The 20,428-nt window shown below is 41.6% G+C and overlaps 1 protein-coding gene across 1 annotated transcript in view; it reads right to left on the bottom strand.

Annotated features, from left to right (window-relative positions):
* The window catches only part of NAV3 (neuron navigator 3), a gene marked incomplete in the record, with an annotated part of 918,952 nt that overhangs the window by 283,237 nt on the left and 615,287 nt on the right, over positions 1-20,428 (bottom strand). Inside the window, 1 exon segment of the mRNA XM_073620003.1 lies at positions 13,382-13,521. Coding sequence (XP_073476104.1) covers positions 13,382-13,521 — 140 coding nt within the window.

Below are 20,428 nucleotides of genomic sequence, written 5' to 3' on the forward strand. Positions count from 1 at the left end.
AATGTACCATTACCATTACTGATGAGTACTAAGAGGTGGATTAGCATAATGACAATGTCTTGTTTTAAAAACTTTTCTCTAGGTAGAGTGAACCTTTGCTCAGAGTATGCACAGTCTCTGGACACATTTTTACAAATTCTGAGCAAGCAGTAAAAGCACTTTAAAACAAGGTATTCACCTCTGCTTTCAAAACACGTTTTCTTTAGCCTTACATTCTATGTAGGGTTGCCACCTGTCTGGAATTCACCCGGACAGTCCGGGTTTTTAATCATGTGTCCGCCTGAAACCCAGACACATTCAGACCAGACTGTGGCTCCCTCTATGCAGGCTTCTAGGAGAGTCTGTTTTTTGCAGAGGGATGTGGATGACTTGAAGTGATCAGTATAGTGTACAGACTCCTCCCTTCTCCCTTTACAACTGCTCACTGCGAAGGTACCAATCTGTGCACACTGTGCCTCTGCCCTGTTCACTCACATACCAGCATACCAGCCAGGGAAGAACCCTCCCCTGTCCCCACCCCACTCTCACTATCTGCAGCTGTATGCATGTCCGGGATTGTGGGATTGTGACCACATGTACATCAAGAACCTCTAGTTAAAAATAGAGATACATTATAATATTATAGAGCCAATTAATCAAAACTGCATATAACTTTTTTGGCTAGTTGGTCAGTATTAGTGCAGTATATGGAAACATTGGCTTCTATTAATCCCGCTATCCTAAAATTAGTAATAAACCCCTTATTTTTTTTATCTGTGCTGGAAATGATATAAGCAAATACCATTTAAAGAGTGGTCTACTGTGCTTCTTACTAATGGGGGGGGGTCCCTTTTAACCCACCTCACCATAAGGCATGGGTGCTCAACCTGTGGCCCTCCAGCTGTTGCAAAACTACAAGTCCCATGAGGCATTGCAAGCTGCTGACAGTCACAAGCATGACTCCTAAAGGCAGAGGCATGATGGGACGTCTGCAACAGCTGGAGGGCCACAGCTTAAGCATCCCTTCCAAAAAGTGTCTACTTGTTCAGTTGTGTTAGTCCATAAGTCCTACTCCAGTGAAGTAATGGTTTTCATACACTTCACTGATTATGGCCAAGTAGCCATAAACTGCTTTATGCGGCTTGGAATAAATGGTTCTGTAATACTGGGTTATATTTATAAGCCATTCAAGATATACATTTGGCTACAGGGGCATAAAGCAATGATCTGCATGGTTCCATCTACTATCCCTAAAATTAAAGCTCTTATTTTTCAGGTCTGTAATGAAAGTTAGACAAGCAAATACCTTCTGGTTTTAGATGGCCATGCTGTGTTTCTAACTAACTGAGTTGGGGGGCGGGGGTTAGTTAGCTTTTAGCCCATCTCACCTAAAGGTGTCTCATTAATTCAATGGAAGGAGGAATATTTGTAGATTGCAGCCTTCTTTTGTAAATTACAGGTTCTGTAACCTTCTAGAACCCAACCGAAACAGAGTCTCTGCTGTAAGCTTTGAGGATCTTTTAGAATGAGTAACTTCACAGTTCAAGGAAATTGTGGCCCTCCAGTCAGTGATGGCTTATTTTAAAACCTTTTTAGGTTCCATTCACACCTGGCCAATTCAGGATCGATTTAGAATTGCTGTGATTCTGCCCATGATCTCAAAAAGCACTACAACTGCAAAACGCAGATTCAGGTGCCATTATTTTCAATGGCACCTAAAACACGATGTGGTTTTGCCACGATTGTCAAGTGATTTATCGTGCAGCAAATCGCATCGCATGAAGCTTGTTGCACAAAAGAAGTTCCTGCTCCTGCATATGTATTCTTACTTAAATCTTGACGTGCTTTGTGTATTTACTCCAGATCTGTGCAGTAGTCCGGGATGAAATATTATCCCTGTGCAGGATATTCTTGTAATAAGGTCTAGTGAGTGCTGTTCTCTCTCTCTCCTTGTGCAGGGTGATTGGTTTTGCATCTGCCCAACAAGGATTTCTGAAGGTAACCTTAAGTTGGTGGTCCTACTGGGCCATCCCAGAGCTTTGCTTTCTACATAAGCTATGCGCATCACAGCAGCTCCATGTGTCCATTCAGTGTGTCCCCTCTCGCTCCTGATTGGCTAACTGACTTTGATTGACAGCAGCGGGAGCCAATGGCCTAGGGACTCATGGACATTGCTGGATCGAGATGGGCTCAGGTAAGTATTAGGGAGGCTGCTGCACACAGAAGGTTTTTTATCTTAATGCATAGATAAAAAAAACTTTTGACTTTACAACCCATTTAACCACATAAACAGTTACCATTTAAAATATAGTTACTTCCAGGAAAATAATGATTAATACATAAATCTGCTTTTAATTTATTTGCATTAATGAGGCTAGGTAAACACATGAGGTGTTTACAGAAATATTTCATCTGCATTTGCACAAGCTAAAGGTTATAGCAACTTTTGGAAAAGCATAGAAACACAAACTGACTTGAAAAGTGGTTATTTAATCATGGGCTGTATTTCTAATGCCGCATACAGACAATCGGAATTTCCGACAACCAAACCGTGGATTTATTTCCAACGGATGTTGGCTGAAACTTGTCTTGCATACACACAGTCGCACAAATGTTTTCGGAAATTCCAATCAGCAAGAACACACTGACGTAAACACGTACGACAGGACTAGAAAAAGGAAGTTCAATAGCCAGTGCGTCACCCTTTGGGCTCCTTCTGCTAATCTCGTGTTAGTAGAAGTTTGATGAGAGACCATTTGCGCTTTTCAGCCTCGTGCTTTTCCGATCGTTACTGCTCTTCAGTTTGTGCTTGTGGGTTCGTATTTGGTTTTCAGTGCATGTAGTGAGTTTGCATTTGGTTTTCGGTGAGTGCTATTTCTAGTACGTATTTGATTTTCAGTGTGATCTTGTCTGCTCGTTTCTGATTTTCAGCTCGGTCTTCTCAGGCCTTTCTGATTTTCGGTGAGTTCTGTTAGTTCGTTCTGACCAGCCGACCGTTTTGAAGCCATCATAGAGTTCGTGCTATTCGGGGGCTTAGTGTTGAGGTTCTTACTTTGACCTAAGCCCAGCCAATGAACAGGGCGGGGAGGAGTTCATGGACAAAGAATTGGTTGCTCCAGCGTGACCAATTCTCGCACATGCCTTTGTTGCGGACGATCCAGGAGAATAATCCTGATGATTTTCGGAATTATCTCCAGATGCCGGCCCCAGTTTTTCACCGTCTGTTGGCTTTGCTGTCCCCTTATATTACGAATCAGGACACCTGCATGCGGCAAGCCATCACTCCTGAACAGAGGCTGGTCACCACCTTGCGGTACTTGGCAATGGGGAGAAATCTGCAGGACATCAAGTTCTTGACAGGCATCTCCCCCCAGGCTCTGGGAATCATTATTCCAGAGACCTGTTCTGCCATTATTCAGGTCCTGCAGAAGGACTATATGTTTGCTAATGTATTGTATTTCTTTCATCATTCTCTAATTACCATGATTGTTACATAGTTACATAGTTACATAGTAGGTGAGGTTGAAAAAAGACACAAGTCCATCAAGTCCAACCTATGTGTGTGATTATGTGTCAGTATTACATTATATATCCCTGTATGTTGCGGTCATTCAGGTGCTTATCTAATAGTTTCTTGAAGCTATCAATGCTCCCCGCTGAGACCACCGCCTGTGGAAGGGAATTCCACATTCTTGCCGCTCTTACAGTAAAGAACCCTCTACATAGTTTAAGGTTAAACCTCTTTTCTTCTAATTTTAATGAGTGGCCGCGAGTCTTGTTAAACTCTCTTCTGCGAAAAAGTTTTATACCTATTGTGGGGTCACCAGTACGGTATTTGTATATTGAAATCATATCCCCTCTCCAGAGAGAATAAGTTCATTGCTCGCAACCTTTCCTCATAACTAAGATCCTCCAGACCCTTTATTAGCCTTTGTGCCCTTCTTTGTACTTGCTCCATTTCCAGTACATCCTTCCTGAGGACTGGTGCGGCCGGCCCAGAGTCTTGTAGAGTGGGAGAATTAGCGTTTTATCTCTGGAGTTGATCCCCTTATTAATGCATGACAATATTCTGTTTGCTTTGTTAGCAGCAGCTTGGCATTGCATGCCATTGCTGAGCCTATCATCTACTAGGACCCCCAGGTCCTTTTCCATCCTAGATTTCCCCAGAGGTTCTCCCCCCAGTGTATAGATTGCATTCATATTTTTGCCACCCAAATGCATTATTTTACATTTTTCTACATTGAACCTCATTTGCCATGTAGTCGCCCACCCCATTAATTTGTTCAGGTCTTTTTGCAAGGTTTCCACATCCTGCGGAGAAGTTATTGCCCTGCTTAGCTTAGTATCGTCTGCAAATACAGAGACTGAACTGTTTATCCCATCCTCCAGATCGTTTATGAACAAACTAAATAGGATTGGTCCCAGCACAGAACCCTGGAGAACCCCACTACCCACCCCTGACCATTCTGAGTACTCCCCATTTATCACCACCCTCTGAACTCGCCCTTGTAGCCAGTTTTCAATCCATGTACTCACCCTACGGTCCATGCCAACGGACCTTATTTTGTACAGTAAACGTTTATGGGGAACTATATCAAATGCTTTTGCAAAATCCAGATCACACCACGTCTACGGGCCTTCCTTTATCTAGATGGCAACTCACCTCCTCATAGAAGGTTAATAGATTGGTTTGGCAAGAACGATTCTTCATGAATCCATGCTGATTACTGCTAATGATACTGTTCTTATTACTAAAATCTTGTATATAGTCCCTTATCATCCCCTCCAAGTTTACATACTATTGATGTTAGGCTAACTGGTCTGTAATTCCCAGGGATGTATTTTGGGCCCTTTTTAAATATTGGTGCTACATTGGCTTTTCTCCAATCAGCTGGTACCATTCCAGTCAGTAGACTATCTGTAAAAATTAGGAACAACGGTCTGGCAATCACTTGACTGAGTTCCCTAAGTACCCTCGGATGCAAGCCATCTGGTCCCAGTGATTTATTAATGTTAAGTTTCTCAAGTCTAATTTTAATTCTGTCCTCTGTTAACCATGGAGGTGCTTCCTGTGTTGTGTCATGAGGATAAACACTGCAGTTTTGGTTACTGAAGCTCCCCGATTCACACGTGAAGACTGAGGAGAAGAATAAATTCAATACCATCTCCCCATCCTTTGTAACCAGATGTCCTTCCTCATTCTTTATGGGGCCAATATGGTCTGTCCTCCCTTTTTTACTGTTTACATACTTAAAGAATTTCTTGGGATTTGTTTTTGCTCTCCTCCACTATGTGTCTTTCATGTTCTATCTAAGCTGTCCTAATTGCACCCTTACATTTCTTGTTGCATTCTTTATAAAGTCTGAATGCTGAGGATGATCCCAGTAAACGTTTATGGGGAACTATATCTTGTTATAGAGGAACAAGAACCTTCCACCAGAGGAGCAGATGATCTCAGCTCTGCCTGACCTTAAAGTGCTGACACTGAACGACGATAACGACTTCATGGTCATAGCCTGTGACGGCATCTGGAATGTGATGAGCAGCCAGGAAGTGGTGGATTTTGTTCATGACAAGCTTAAACAGCAGGAACAGTCTGGGGACCCTGTCTGCCTGTCATCCATAGTGGAGGAGCTCTTGGACCAGTGCTTGGCTCCTGACACCTCCGGAGATGGTACAGGCTGCGACAACATGACCTGCATCATTGTGCGCTTCAAGCCCTTCTGCCCCAGCAAGAGGAAACTGGAGGACGGGGAGATGGGCAGAGCGGACTGCAGCGACAGTAATAAGAAGGCGAAGAGGGATTAGCAGGACGCTGCGGCGCCCTCATTGGACTTTGAACGCTCTACAGACTTTTACGAGTATTTGTCCCTTAATTTTTTTTGTCCCTTTGTATTTTTTGAAGGCCTTCTCCTTTGCTTTTATATGCATTTTTACATTGGAGTTAAGCCATCCAGGACTTTTGTTCGCTCTTTTAAATTTATTACCCAATGGGATACATTGGCTAATGCCCTTATTTAATATGCTCTTAAAGCAAACCCATCTCTCCTCCGTATTCTTTGTTCCTAATATTTTATCCCAATTTATGCCTTTTAGCAAGGTTTGTAGTTTAGGGAAGTTGGCTCTTTTGAAATTCAGTGTCTATTCCCTTTATGTTTCCTATTTGTGTGATTTATACTGAAACTAATTGACCTGTGATCGCTGTTACCTAAATTGTCCCGTATTTCCACATCCGTGATCAGGTCTGTATTGTTGGTAATCAGTAGATCCAGTAATGTTTTATTTCTAGTTGGTGCGTCTACCATCTGACCCATAAAATTGTCCTGCAAGACTATAAGGAACTGGCGAGCCTTAAATGAATGCGCGGTACCCTCCGCCCAGTCTATGTCTGGATAATTAAAATCCCCCATTATGATAACACTTCCCATCCTTGCTGCTAATCCAAATTGTGATAGGAGATCTGTCTCCACTTCCTCCCTCAGGTTAGGGGGCCTATAGCATACTCCCAGTATTATTTTCCCCTTAGCTTCATCCCTTTGGAGCTCTACCCATAAGGATTCCAACTCCTCTCTAGCTCCCTCAGTGATGTCATCTCTCACATTCACTTGTACATTATTCTTCATATATAGGCATACCCCTCCCCCTTTTTTACCCTGTCTATCCTTGCGGTATAGGGTATACCCTTGAATGTTTGCCAGCCAATCATGAGAGCTGTTGAACCAGGTCTCTGAAATTCCCACAAAATCCAAATCCTCCTCGTACAACAGTATCTCTAGTTCACCCATCTTGTCCGCCATGCTCCTGACATTGGTGAACATGCCACATAGTTTAGACCGGTTGCATACTGTCCTCGTATTGGGTGTTTCGAGATTGCAACTAGGACTTGCTACTATACTCACCTTGTGTTTTAGTGCTTTGGTTAACCTACCACTAATGCCCCCAATACTACACTCTGGAATATCTTCCGCGCTGGCTATCTCTGCCTCTGGACCCTCCCCCCTTCGCCCCCCATTGTAATATGCTGTGAATGTCCTCTTTGTCTTCATGCATGCTGTAACCTTTTAATGCTCCTTTTTTGTCCTTCGCGCATATTTGCCTTCACTAACCTCCCCAGCATGCTATTCTGGGTCCATACACACCTAGCCTAGTCACTTAAAAATGTTTTTGTCAGCTCCATAGTAGTGCTTTACCCAAAACACCCTCTAAAATGTGTACAAATGTTATTTTTGTCCTTAAATTCAGGCATAGTGCCAGAGGCTTTTTTTGGGGGGCAAACTCATTTGGAACCCTGCCTCCCCCCAACTGCTAAGTCAACCGATACCATTCCTATATCTTCTGACTTTGCCAAACCCATACACACTATTCCTACCTCTTTTGTGGTTATATTTATGGATGAATTTACCAAAGCATGTATTGCAAGGGCCTGTCTGAATACTTTTAAATGGTGCTGTTTAAAGTTTTGTTCTCCTATTATCTTGATAGGTAATTGCAGAATGTAAAATGTGCTTCAATTTGTACAGTGTGCATTTATATTTTTGTATTATGACACTTCTTACCTGTCCAGTGCGCTGCCAGTAGTGTAAGTAAGGAGGGGCTGGCCAAAGTAACACACATTATTTATGCATTCAGCTCTCAATGAAGTGGAGAGGGTTACCTGTCCAAAACATCTCCCCCCACCCTAAAATGTTTACATTCGGCCATCAGAGGGGGTGAGGAATCTGATACGTGGACCTTATATTTTTGTCTTTAACTACCCCCTAAAATAAATGTTTTATACTTATGTTGGCCAAGAATGTTTGTGTCTAATCCGCTTGCAATGTTATGTGCAAAAGTACTATTTTTTTTTTCTTGTTTCACTCCACAGTTTCCTTCAACACCACAGGAATGGCAGACTGTGGCTTCCCAATTTGCCCAGCGGTGGGACTTTACAAACTGCAGAGGGGCAATTGATGGGAAACACATCCACATCGTGCCACCCCCCCACTCGGGGTCATACTATTACAACTATAAGGGGTTTAATAGTATAGTGATGTTGGCAGTGGTGTCAGCGACATGTGAGTTTCTCTATGTGGACATGGGGAAGAATGGCCGGATGTCGGATGGTGGAGTCCTTGCCCAGACCAAGTTCTACGGACGGCTCCAGAGTGGTGGCTTGGTATTGCCACCTCCGGTAGACAACATGGCAGGTCTACCGTTCGTCTTTGTTGCTGATGAAGCATTTGGGCTTGGTGAACACCCGATGCGGCCATTCCCCATGAGGACCCTCACCCCGGACCAGAGGGTTTTTAACTACCGGCTGGCTAGAGCCAGAAGAGTGGTGGAGAATACTTTTGGCATAATGGCCACCCAATTCCGCCTATTCCTGATGCCAATCAACATGGCGGAATATAAACTAAACCATATAATACTTACATGCTGCATTCTACACAACTTTCTTAGGAAAAATGCTACAAACTATGTGGCCTCAGTTGGGCCTGAGGCCCGATTTCCAGAACAAACAACAACCCTGATGGCGCTTGAAGCTGGCCGTCCTGGCTTGCCCCCCCAAAGAGCCCGCAAGGTCCGTCAAAAATATATGTAATACTTTGCGGGTAGGGGGGCCATTGATATGCCAGCAAATGTTTGATAAACATTTTTAAAATGAATTTTTTTGTTAAACTGAAATACTATTTCATTAGATTTACTGCTTGTGTTTCTTTTAGCTGTCTCCTAGGTTCTCCAATGGGCTTTTCTTTTTGGCCATTTTCTTCAATAGCGCAAACGTAACTTTTTTGATACATGAGGTGACAATCTCTTCTTCAGCTAACTATTATGTTGTGGGTCTGCTACACACACACACCTTGTTTTTGTTGTTAATGTATGTAATGCATTAATGATTAAAAAACACATCCTTTTCAGCACCATGAATTAATTTTTTTGAGTCCTGAAACTGCCATGACTGGGGCAAATTTTAGAGTACTGTGGGGGTTATTTACTAAAGGAAAATCCACTTTGCACTTGAAAGTGCACTGAAACTGCACTGAAAGTGCACTTGTAGTGCCAAGTGCATTTGCCTTTAGTAAATAACCCCCATTGTCACTGTAAGCACCAAATTACTCCAAAAACTGGTATTGAGTATTGAAAGAAAAAGCCACACTTTGTTGAGTATAAAACATTTTACTCAAAGTACATTCACATGTGCGTTAGAAAAGGGTTTTGGAACAAACCAACATATTTGTTGTATAACATTTTTAGGTTTGACAGTAGAAATAGCCTTTTGGGTTAAACAGGCATGTTTAAAACCATAAACATACACAACTCAGGAACTTACAAAGTTCAACTTTGACAAAGTGAAGGCAATATCAGACATTAGTATGTCCAAACTGTGTTGATATTGCCTTCATCAGATGGGGTGACGTCACCCCTGTGAAAGCCAAATTTTGAAGATGCACACAAATTGGGAGTCAAAATGGGGATTTCCCTCCTGATCCCATGCCTAATGTCAACATATGCTAGCTCCCATCATTGAGGATCAATGGACGTGTTTTGGGGGTGCAATCCCTTCCTCTTTAGTTGCGAGGAAAGGGTTGCACCCACAAAACATGTACACTGATATCCCATGATGGCAGATAGCAAATGTTGACACACTGTGTGCATCTTCAAAATGTGGCTTTCAAAATAATTTAAAATAGTTTGAAAAATCAGAAAAATAAAAACAAACTTGAATAATTTTGGGGTGTTTTAGATTCTGCCTAAAACATCAATGATGTTTTTGAGTCTTTTTTCCACATCATTGATGTCTTCCTTGATTTTCTGTAAATCACGATTGCACACCATGATCTCCCCGATGAGGACGTGTGCACTTGCACTTGTGAAATGAAATTCTTCTTCCACAACATCCACATCACCTAAAATAGAAAAAACACACCGTGTATTATGAATATGCAGGCATACATCTATTACCTGAAGCTGTGGTCTCAGACAATCACCTGTTGTGGTCACTAATTTGCCCACTTCATAAACCTCTCCTTCCTCCACATCCTGAGGTTGTGGTGTGCTGAGTTCCCCTTCTTTATGAGGTTGTGGGTCCCTGGTGTCCTCTGATGTCCCGAGTCTTTTCTCCCTTATGTGAATTAAAAAAGGTATACTTAGCACAAAGATATTTGAGGCCAGAAATAGGAATATGAAACATTGCTTGGAAGTGACGTACAATTGTCTGTTTTGGCAGAGTTCCAAGCTGAAAAAATGTTTTCCCTTTCTAAAGTTAGAATACTTACCTGTTTTGTGCAAGTTTCACACATGGAAACACCCCTAGTATCCACTGGATCACCTGTGTGGGACACCTTAAAAAGTTTGTTCTGGTGTCCCACACTAGTGCTCCTGCGTCCAGATGTGTAAACAGCTGCTGAATGTCCTCTCCTTACACTGAATCAAGTTTGCATTTCATTCTAGTTACAAACCCATCTAGACAACAATGTACTAAACTTATTTTAATACAAAAAGGCATGAACAAATGTAGTTAACCTGCATCTGCCAAAAACATTGTATTAGTGGGCGAACGAACGATGTTTACTACGAACGACTACTGTGCCCACAAACCTGAAACTTGCTATTTTAAAATGTACAACAGTAAAGAAAAGCACATGAAGCAGCACAAAAGTAATAATAATAATAGGAACACACGACAAAATACTTACTTTTTTGCAGCACTCTCTTGATTTTTCTGTACTGATCATGCTCCCTCAATTTGAGGTCTGACCATCATTTCCTCAGTTGATCCTTGGATTGCTGATTCTTCTGCAGACTTTTCACAACTTTAGCCATGATCTTGGCCTTTCTCACATTTGGGTTTGGGTAAGGTCCATGCTTCCCATCATAGTCGGCCCTCTTCAAGATGTCCACCATCTCCACCGTCTCTACAAAGGACATATTTGAGGCCTTAAATCTCCCGGATCAGGACGTTTGTGGCTCCGGGCTTTCGTCGTCCTCCTCGTTGCTACTCTCCTCTGCATGCACTTGCTCTTTCTTCACCATGTGCTCTCCCAACTGCGCCAAAAGAGAAGGGGCGGGGAATAGACTAGAAAAAAGGTCAGGGGCGGGCGGAGTTTCACACATGCGCAGTGTATATAAATCGCAACATGCGTGTGTCGTACGTACGATCTGTGAGCGGAGGACGAAGTAGCGTAAGCGCCGATCATGATAGCGAAGGTACAATTTGAACTTGGGGCATCAGTGGTCTATACTGTTTATAGATTGAGGCCTATATTGGGACAAGATTAGAGAGTTTAGCCTAACATTAGGGTTTGTCTTGTGTTGTATCTTGCAGATAAAATGGATCGATTCACTGATCACAGCTTCCTCCCCCAATTCATTGATATGTATAGAGAGCTGCCCTGTCTGTGGCAGGTAAAACACCCCTTTTATACTAATAAAAAAAAGAGGCAGGCAGCGCTGGATCAATTGCTGGAATTGGTGAAGCCGCAGATCCCCACGGCAAACATCAACTATTTGAAGGCCAAAATTGGTGGCCTGAGGAGCACATATAATAAGGAGCGCAAGAAGGTCCAGGATTCCATGAGATCAGGAGCAGCAGCAGATGACGCTTATGTCCCCAGGCTCTGCTACTACGACAGACTGTGATTTCTGTCAGACCAGACTGAAATCAGGCCATCACTCTCAATCCTTCCTTCCACACTTCCTTCCACTCTTCCTTTCTGCTCAGATGAGGCTTCAGAAGTCCAACCTGGGCCTTCCACCCAGGAAGAAGATATGGAGGAGCCCAGCTTGAGTCAGGTATAGCATTGTTTAACATATTGCTCAAAATTGTGTTTGATTGATAAACAATAACCTAAAACTATGTCCCATTTTCATACACAGGAAAGCCTCAGCCAGGAGGAGTCTGTGGAAAGTAGCAGCCAGGAGGTGGCGGGGGAAAGTGGCAGCCAGGAGGTGGCGGGGGAAAGTGGCAGCCAGGAGGTGGCCGAGCCCAGTAGCCTGACCGAATCCCAGGTTCCTCCCCTCCGCCTTCCAACAAAAAGGACCAGGAAGGGGAGGAACGTGCAGGAGTCAGCACTTTTGATTCGGGAGGCTACTGCGGCCCTCAGAACCACCCCAATATTTAAGAGGCCTATGCCTGCATGGCTGCCAGCAAAATGCAGGAAATGGAGGTGGGCCAATGACTCATTTGTGAGGAAGTAACGTATCTGGACCTAAATAAGGGGTTGAGGGGCGAACTCTCATATAAAACCCACCTGTGTGAGTTGGACCATCCTCCCCCTCCTCCACCTCCTCAACCTCCTGCCATAACTCCAACAGCCAGGAAGCAAGCATGGAAGCCACTGTGGAAGGAAGACAAGAGTGTGATGGCCTGGGTTCAGTCTGGTCTGACAAAAAACAGAGGCTGTTGTATGACCACAGCCTGGGAACATATATGTCATCTGCTGCTGCTCCCGATCTCTCGGAGTCCTGGGGCAGATTGTGCTCCCTATTAAATGGACTCCTCAGTCTGCCCTGGGGTACAAAGGCTTCGCCAATTTCACTAGTTTATCCAGCATTGCCTTCCTCTTCATTTTGTTATGACCCCTAATAAATGTCTATTTTTTTGGACAAATACTTGGCTATGTGTTCAAAAAGGACAGTTTGTTTGTGAGTAGGCAGGTACATTTCAAAAATATCAATGTAAAAATTAACAAGGGACACCAACACCAACCAATCTCTTTGAGGCTAAAAAATACAAGATAATAATGGTGTTGTGGTAACTTGACACACAAAACAAAAAAAAATATTATGGAGATTACTATAAAAAAAAAATTAAATCAGGAGATCTTGATAAAAATTTTTTTTAAAAAGTCGATCACTATAAAAAACATATAAACGTTCTTCTGGAGATCTGGCAAAAAAAAAAATAAAGATTATTCATGAGATCACGAGAAATAATAAAGAAATCAGTTTGTCAGAGAATGTGCTGCATTAAAAGATTAAAAACTTTGCAGCGTGACGAATGTGCTATCTCCATTACGAACGCTAGTTTTACCAGCCCGAGTGCTTCTGTCTCGTACTTGATTCAGAGCATGCATGGAATTTTGGGCGTCAGAATTGTCTACACACAATCGGAATTTAGACAACAGATTTTGTTGTCGGAAAATTTGAGAACCAGCTCTCAAATTTTGTTTGTCGGAAATTCTGACAAAAAATGTCCGATGGAGCCTACACATGGTTGGAATTTCCGACAACAAGCTCACATCGAACATTTTTTGTCGGAAATTCCGATCGTCTGTATACGGCATTAGAAAACCTTAAAGCAACACTAAAAAAAGAATTAAAAGGCCTATATAACTTAAAAACAAGCACACCTATAAAAGTAACACAATCACCGTCATACTGTACTTCATTTTTTAATTGCTTCGTCAGTTATCACTCTTACCTTTTTCATTGCCATTTGCATAATGAGGTGGTTTATTTTTGTCAATGCTGTTAAAGCTCTGACTTCTTCGATTTAAATTAGCTGTTCCCTGAACCTTGGTACTGCTGCCTGCAGCTGGCACCCTGGAAGGTCCTGGAAGTCTACAGTGAAACACAAAAATAATGTTATTGCCCAACAAAACAGATTGAACAGGGTGCAGATGCCAAATGTCTCATGGCACTAACAGTATTGCATTCAATTTTACTCTAAGCTTTACAGAAAAGTTCCTGTGTAGGGCTTAACAATTGCTTATTAAAATCTAATGGGCTTATGAAATAAAATGCAGCTGGAGATTAATTTGGTGCAAATATAATTAATTATAAACTAATTATAAAATTGTAAACTTGATGTACCTTTTCTTGGACATTTTCATCCATATTTTTCATGGATAACCAGCTACAGTCCACAGCACAAATACATGGCCACTGCCCCCACCTATAACTGGCCTTAGCGGCAAGGAGCACATGGAAGGGCAACGCATATAAAACAAAACCAAAGAAAATTCCTAGCTCAACTTGTCAGCCAGCCTTCAAGCAACCAACTTAACCTGTCTAACAGTTTGCGTTAAAAACTGGGGTTTAATTTGCACACATTTGCAAATAAATGCATAATCTGCGAAGGCCACAACAAGGCACCCCATTATTATCCGCAGTCCTAACTCTATACATTTTTGAGCCTCCATACGGTAGTAGAAGCACATGCATTATAATAGATAGGCAAAGGACAGGTGAGCATGGAAGGAGCCCACCCCTCCTTAAAGGCACAGGGGCACACCAGACACCCAGCACATAGCACAATGGCATCAAAGGTGTCCAGTGCGTCCCCTCACCAGTATTCCAACAGTACAAATGGCCACTGCCCCACCATTAACTGGCCTTAGCTGCAAGGAGCACATGGAAGGGCAATGCATGTAAAACAAAACCGATGAAAATTCCCAGCTCAACTTGTTAGCCAGCCTGCAACCAACCAAATTAACCTGTCTAACAGTTTGCATTAAAAACAGGGGTTTAGTTTGCACACATTTGCAAATACATGTATAAGCTGCGGAGGCCGCAACGAGGCACCCCATTATTAGCTGCAGTCCTAACTCTATACATTTTTGAGAACCTCCATAGTAGAAGCACATGCATTATAATGGATAGGCAGAGGGCAGGTGAGCCTAAAAGGAGCCCACCCCTCCTTAAAGGCACAGGGGCGCACTGGACACCCAGCACATAGCACAATGGCATCAAAGGTATCTAGTGCATCCCCTAACCTATGTATAGAGTTAGGATTGCAGCTAATAATGGGGTGCCTTGTCATGGCCTCTGCACCTTACGCATCTAATTGCAAATGTGTGCAAATTAAAACCCCTGTTTTAACGCAAACTGTTAGGCTACTTTCACAATGGGACACCCGGCCGTTAGTGCTAAAGCACTGCACGTTTTAGCAGAGCTTTAGCGCTGTTTTAGCGGTGCTTTACGTTCGCTAGCGGGGTGCCTTTTACCCCAAAAAAATGACATTTCATTCATTGCAATGGGCAGGGCGTTTTATGAACGCTTAATACAGTGCTCCCAACCCGCCCCAAAGATGCTGCTTGCAGGACTTTTCATAACGTCCCACAAGCACACCGCCCCAGTGTGAAAAGACACACTGCAATGAATGGGAGGTGGTTTTCAGACGCTTTTCAGAGGCTATTTCTAGCGCTAAAGCGCCTGAAAACTGTCTCAGTGTGAAAGTAGCCTTAGACAGGTTAATTTGGTTGGTTGCAGGCTGGCTGACAAGTTGCATAGCTCCCAACTGTCCCTGATTTTGAGGGGCTGTCCCTGATTTGCAGCAATGTCCCTCTGTCCCTCTTTCCTCCTCATTTATCCCTCATTTTGGTCTGATTTATAAAGTTGTATATAAAATGGACTTTTTAATCATTCAAAAAGTGTTTCCCAGTGCTAAACCCTTCATCCAAATTATAAATTGCTGCATTTTTAAATGTTAAAAGCCAATATAAAGGAATAGTAGTGGTAAAAAAAAGTCACTTGTGAATTTAATTAACCTTTTTTTGGGTTAATTCTCCTTTAAGGAGGTGTGACAGGGGGCGTGTCCTATGCCTACATATATTTGCTAGAAGATTTCCCTCATTCCCATCTCAAAATGTTGGGCGGTATGAAGTTGAGCTGGGAATTTTCTTTTGTTTTGTTTTACTGTCCACATTATGCATTCATAAAAAAACATTAAACATGAGTAGACTATAGTTCCAGATATGCCCTTCCTTGTATTAGCCAGCTATGCTTGTGTATTGTAAGGCTGTCATTCTTATAAGTTTTAGGCATTGCTGCTGGAGGTGTTTAGGTAGGATAAAGAAGGGTAAACCAAAGCAGTATGATTATAAGTGAGCATGTCAGGAGGTGGGGACATAACCCATCACGTTTCAAGCTATAAGGTCCTGAACTCTTGTGTCATTTGTTGGCTATAAGGTGTTGCAGGGGTGTGTGCCTTACATAGCATGTTTATGGACTGGCCTGTACACTTTTCCACAATGCTACCAGAGACCATCAATACACTGATGCCTAAAAACGCAGTGTTTTTAGGCATACAGGCATTTTTTTTTACTGTTTTACAAATTCAGACTATTGTTTTCACTGTGCCTGAACATGTGCGGCGTATTAAAAAAAAAAAAAAAAAATCTGCATTGTTGGTCAGTATTTTATGCACATATGCATGTATGCATGCAAATGCACATGTACAATTTGAAGAGATTAGAATTGCATTCTGAGAGCTAGAATTTATTTTATGCGCATACGCACAAATGCGCGCAAAATAAATGCAAGAAATTTGGCCCAGTATCATTAATGTTCAAACATCAGTACCATGTGAAAACACTTTAACCCCCCTGGCGGTATTCCCGAGTCTGGCTTGGGGTGGATTTTCAATACCAAAAGCGGTATCCCCGAGCCAGACTCGGGATCGCATCGCAGTATCCTTGTAGAGGTTACTTACCTTGTCCCCTGGATCCTGCGATGTCTCCCCGCTGTGATCGGCGAGCCGCCGTGTCTCGCTCGATTCACAGTGCCGAGCTCCGTTCCCTGCGAGCATTGCGACGCACGGGGACGGAGTCCGGCGGCAAATTCAAAAAGTGAAACACAAAGTACAGATACAGTATACTGTATCAAATAATAACACATCCCCTTTGTCCCTAGTGGTCTGCCCAGTGTCCTGCATGCAGTTTTATATTATAAAAACTGTTCTTTCTGCCTGGAAACTGGAGATTGTCCATAGCAACCAAAACTGTCCCTTTACAACAAAAGTGGCTTTAGACCAGCTAGAAAACAGCGATAATAAATTAGAATCACTTGCAGAATTGTGCGATAGTGATTTGTGGGGAAATCCGTCATCAAACACTAAAAGTAACGACAGCGACAATTCTGCAACTGAGTAAATTTCAGTGCTTTTGATTTGATTACTTTATTAAATAATTGTTATTATTATTATATTATTAGTTGGTATAATTATTTATAGTTATTTATTCTATTATAATTTTTTATTTCATTTTTCAAACTTTATCATACCCGCGATGTCTACTAGACTCTTGTTTGGACAGATTTAAGTGAATTGTTCCTAAGAATTACAGGCCTATAATATAAAACGCCAAATTTCTGTGCAAAATAATTGTACCGCTTTCAGAACCTAAAATCTGAAATAATCATACCGCCAGGGAGGTTAAATGTTTTCTACTATACCTATCAATTTTTTTTTTTTTTTTTACAAGTGCTTCTATTGCAAACCACAAAATATGTTTATGTCACATTGATGTGAGTCAAGATACGATATTGTAATAAATTACATTTTTAAAGAGCATAAGGGCAGATAGCGTAGTTAAAAATGTTAGCATACACTGCTTTGCTCAACAGAACATAATGTGTATATATATATATATATATATATATATATACATACATATATATACATACATACATATATATATTACACACACACACACATACATACATACATACACACACACACACACACAGTATGTATCTCTCTTTCTCTCTCTCTCTCCCTCTAGTATATATACACACACACACATATTATGTATATATATATATATATATATATATATATATATATATATATATATATAAGTAGATTTACTTTGGCCACAAAGTCTGTTTCAAATACTGATACACAGATACAATTTCTATACTGCAATCTTTAATACTAAGAGCTCAGCAGTTTAAATGTAGATGTAATCAGAGACACGTACTGTTTTGGAAAGCTAAATGAAATGACAGCACTGCAGCTTATGTAATTTGTGCCATGGATCAAATGTGAGCAGCTGAGCTACCTTTCCCCAAAGCAAAGTATTATCTAAGAATCCCCTTTCTTCAGGGAATGCAAGCCAAAAATAAACATCATCTCCAGCCACAAGACTTCTGTTCCCCACAATGGCCTTGACCTACACCAACACTTTAGAACAGACCATAAATTAAAGAGTTGTTAGATCAATGACATCATCACTTGCCAAAACACTGTGGGAAAGCTCTGCTGTAATGGAAAAGTAAATCTTTAACTAGGAACAAATTATGAATAAAAGCAGTACAATGTAACAGCATAGAACTTTTAATGTTGATCTGATTATTTCCAATGTGTAATTGATCAAATCAATTCCCACAAAGACAAAATGGAAATAGATTTTTGTGATGAATACGCACTAAAATCATTGTAAAAAAACAAGAAACAATACTAAAATAAGATGAACACGGTAAAAAAAAAAATCACAAATGCATGCACACAATCAGTTTTGGGTCAGTTACTCATTGGCTCCTTACATATATTCTATGAAATACTGCAAGGGTATTTGCCTCCCACTGTTCCCTGGGCCATAAAAATCCCACTAAATGGAGCAGCTGCATCCTGTCATCAGTGCTGTCATGACTACTTATTTTAATGGAAGACCCAGTATAGGAAATCCTTCCAACAGGGTCCCATGTATGCATAAATGGCCAAAGAGAGAATTCAACCATCTCATTAAGTACGGTAACCACAACTACATGTGTCAAGGAAAACAGAGGGGGAAAATGATGTTCCCATACAAGTTTAACAACTAAACCATACGACTGTTTTAAGCAAAGCAACTAAAATATGTTTATGTTTTACCTGTTAAATATAGGATAAGCAGCCTTGTATAACTGTCCCTCTGTTCGGCTGGTCAGTGTTAGACTTAATGATTGACTGTTGGTATGCATTCACATCTGCTTCAATCAGTTGTGCAAATGAATGGGGTCACTGTTACAGTTAATAATAAACCGAGACTGTTTCACTTAACATGGAAATGTTCAATGTAGGACATCAAACTCTGGGTTGTATATACTGTAGGTGTATACAGGTGTTTAATAAAAGCATATTAGGAAATGCTAACTGCTTTATTTTGATCCAGATGTTAGGCTTGGAATATATTTGAACACAAGTTCAATAAAAAAAAAATACCTGATGGGGGCTGCTTTTCATTTATAAATTGCCTAACCCATATATAAAGCATAAGTTAAAAAAGACCACACACAGATAGATATGAACTCATTAAGAACAACAATTGGAAAATTGTTCCCTCCTTGCAACAATAAAAAGTTCTGCAATAACCAAGTTCTACTTATATGTTGTAGTATGTTTCAGATACTTATTCTAGACATAATGACAACATCATGGAGTAAGCTGTAAAGTGGTTGTGCGCTGGTAGCAGCTGCTGCAGCCAACGTGTCGAATCACCACTAAAATGGGTGGCAGAGTGGGGAGTAAGCTGGAAAACCACAAATCACTTCTGCATTAACTGCCAGAAGTAAACATAGCAATCACATGATCATCGCTTAACTTTGGAAATAGGAGAACCTTGCAGAGAACTGATTTGTCCTCTGCACTGGACTCAAGGTCGCCACTTTTGGGAAGCCTGTGTCCCCCCAAGTTCAATGGCACAAATATTCCTCTGGTGGATTTGACAGAATGGCTGGAAAGTTCAGCATGCCGATTTCAAATTCCAGTGGCACAACTTCCTGATATATTCATGAATTACTTGGAGGGGGGCTGCCAGGTGGTGTTAGTTCTACCAGAGAGAGAGCCGCTACAGCAGCCATAGTGGTAGGCTTGTAAATTCTGTAAGATGAAACTACCTCCATGGTGATAAAATCTTTATGAAAAAAATCAACACGAGGGCAAGGTTATTCCTTAATATGTAGTGACCATAATGGAGTTATTGAACTGCTTGGAAATAAAAGATGGCCCCATCTGTGTAATCTTACCCAATCCTTATTAAGTTATATATGATCAATTGGTTTCTGGTTTGGACTGACCTGTCACAAAGATCCCTAAAGGACTGAATGAGGACTGAAAATGTAGTGAAATGTGCTGCAAACCTCCAAAAGGCTATAAAACATAATTAGGAGAAACTTGAGTGACAGTGGCAATGGGATATGAGGCAACTCTGTGTTTGAGAAGTCTAATGAAGAACTGAAAGAGTCCCTGACTGTCAGTAGACAGGAAGTCACCCAGTCACCGCATGGGAATATTTCCCTTCAGAGGAGCCACAACATTGGAGCTGTTGGCGTAGTGGCCATCCTTGGTCATTTCGTTAATTGTAGGTGAAAAAAGGGTTATGCCTCAAAAATACTCACCTTCAAAATGAAAAAATCATGGGGTAGGTGGACATCTAGTTCCCAACTTGGAGTTAAAGTGGCTGCTTCTTGCCTGGTAATGATGGGAGTCGTAAATGACAGATCAGCGTGCTGTGTGACTGATGCTGATCTGAGGTTATGGCTACGATCGGGGTTGATTTAGGCCCAGTTCACACTGGTGCGACAATCGCTCCGACTTTGAGAGCACAAGTCGCATGACATGTAAAAATCAATGGTTCCCTATGAGGGCTGTCTTAACTGGTTTGACTTGTGTCAGTCCAACTTTTAAAAAGGTTCCTGCACTACTTTGGTGCAACTTGGGTACGATTTCATTCCATTGAATTTAATTGAAGTCGCATCCAAGTTGGAT

Source organism: Aquarana catesbeiana, linkage group LG03 (assembly GCF_042186555.1).
Source record: "Aquarana catesbeiana isolate 2022-GZ linkage group LG03, ASM4218655v1, whole genome shotgun sequence".
Taxonomy (NCBI): domain Eukaryota; kingdom Metazoa; phylum Chordata; class Amphibia; order Anura; family Ranidae; genus Aquarana; species Aquarana catesbeiana.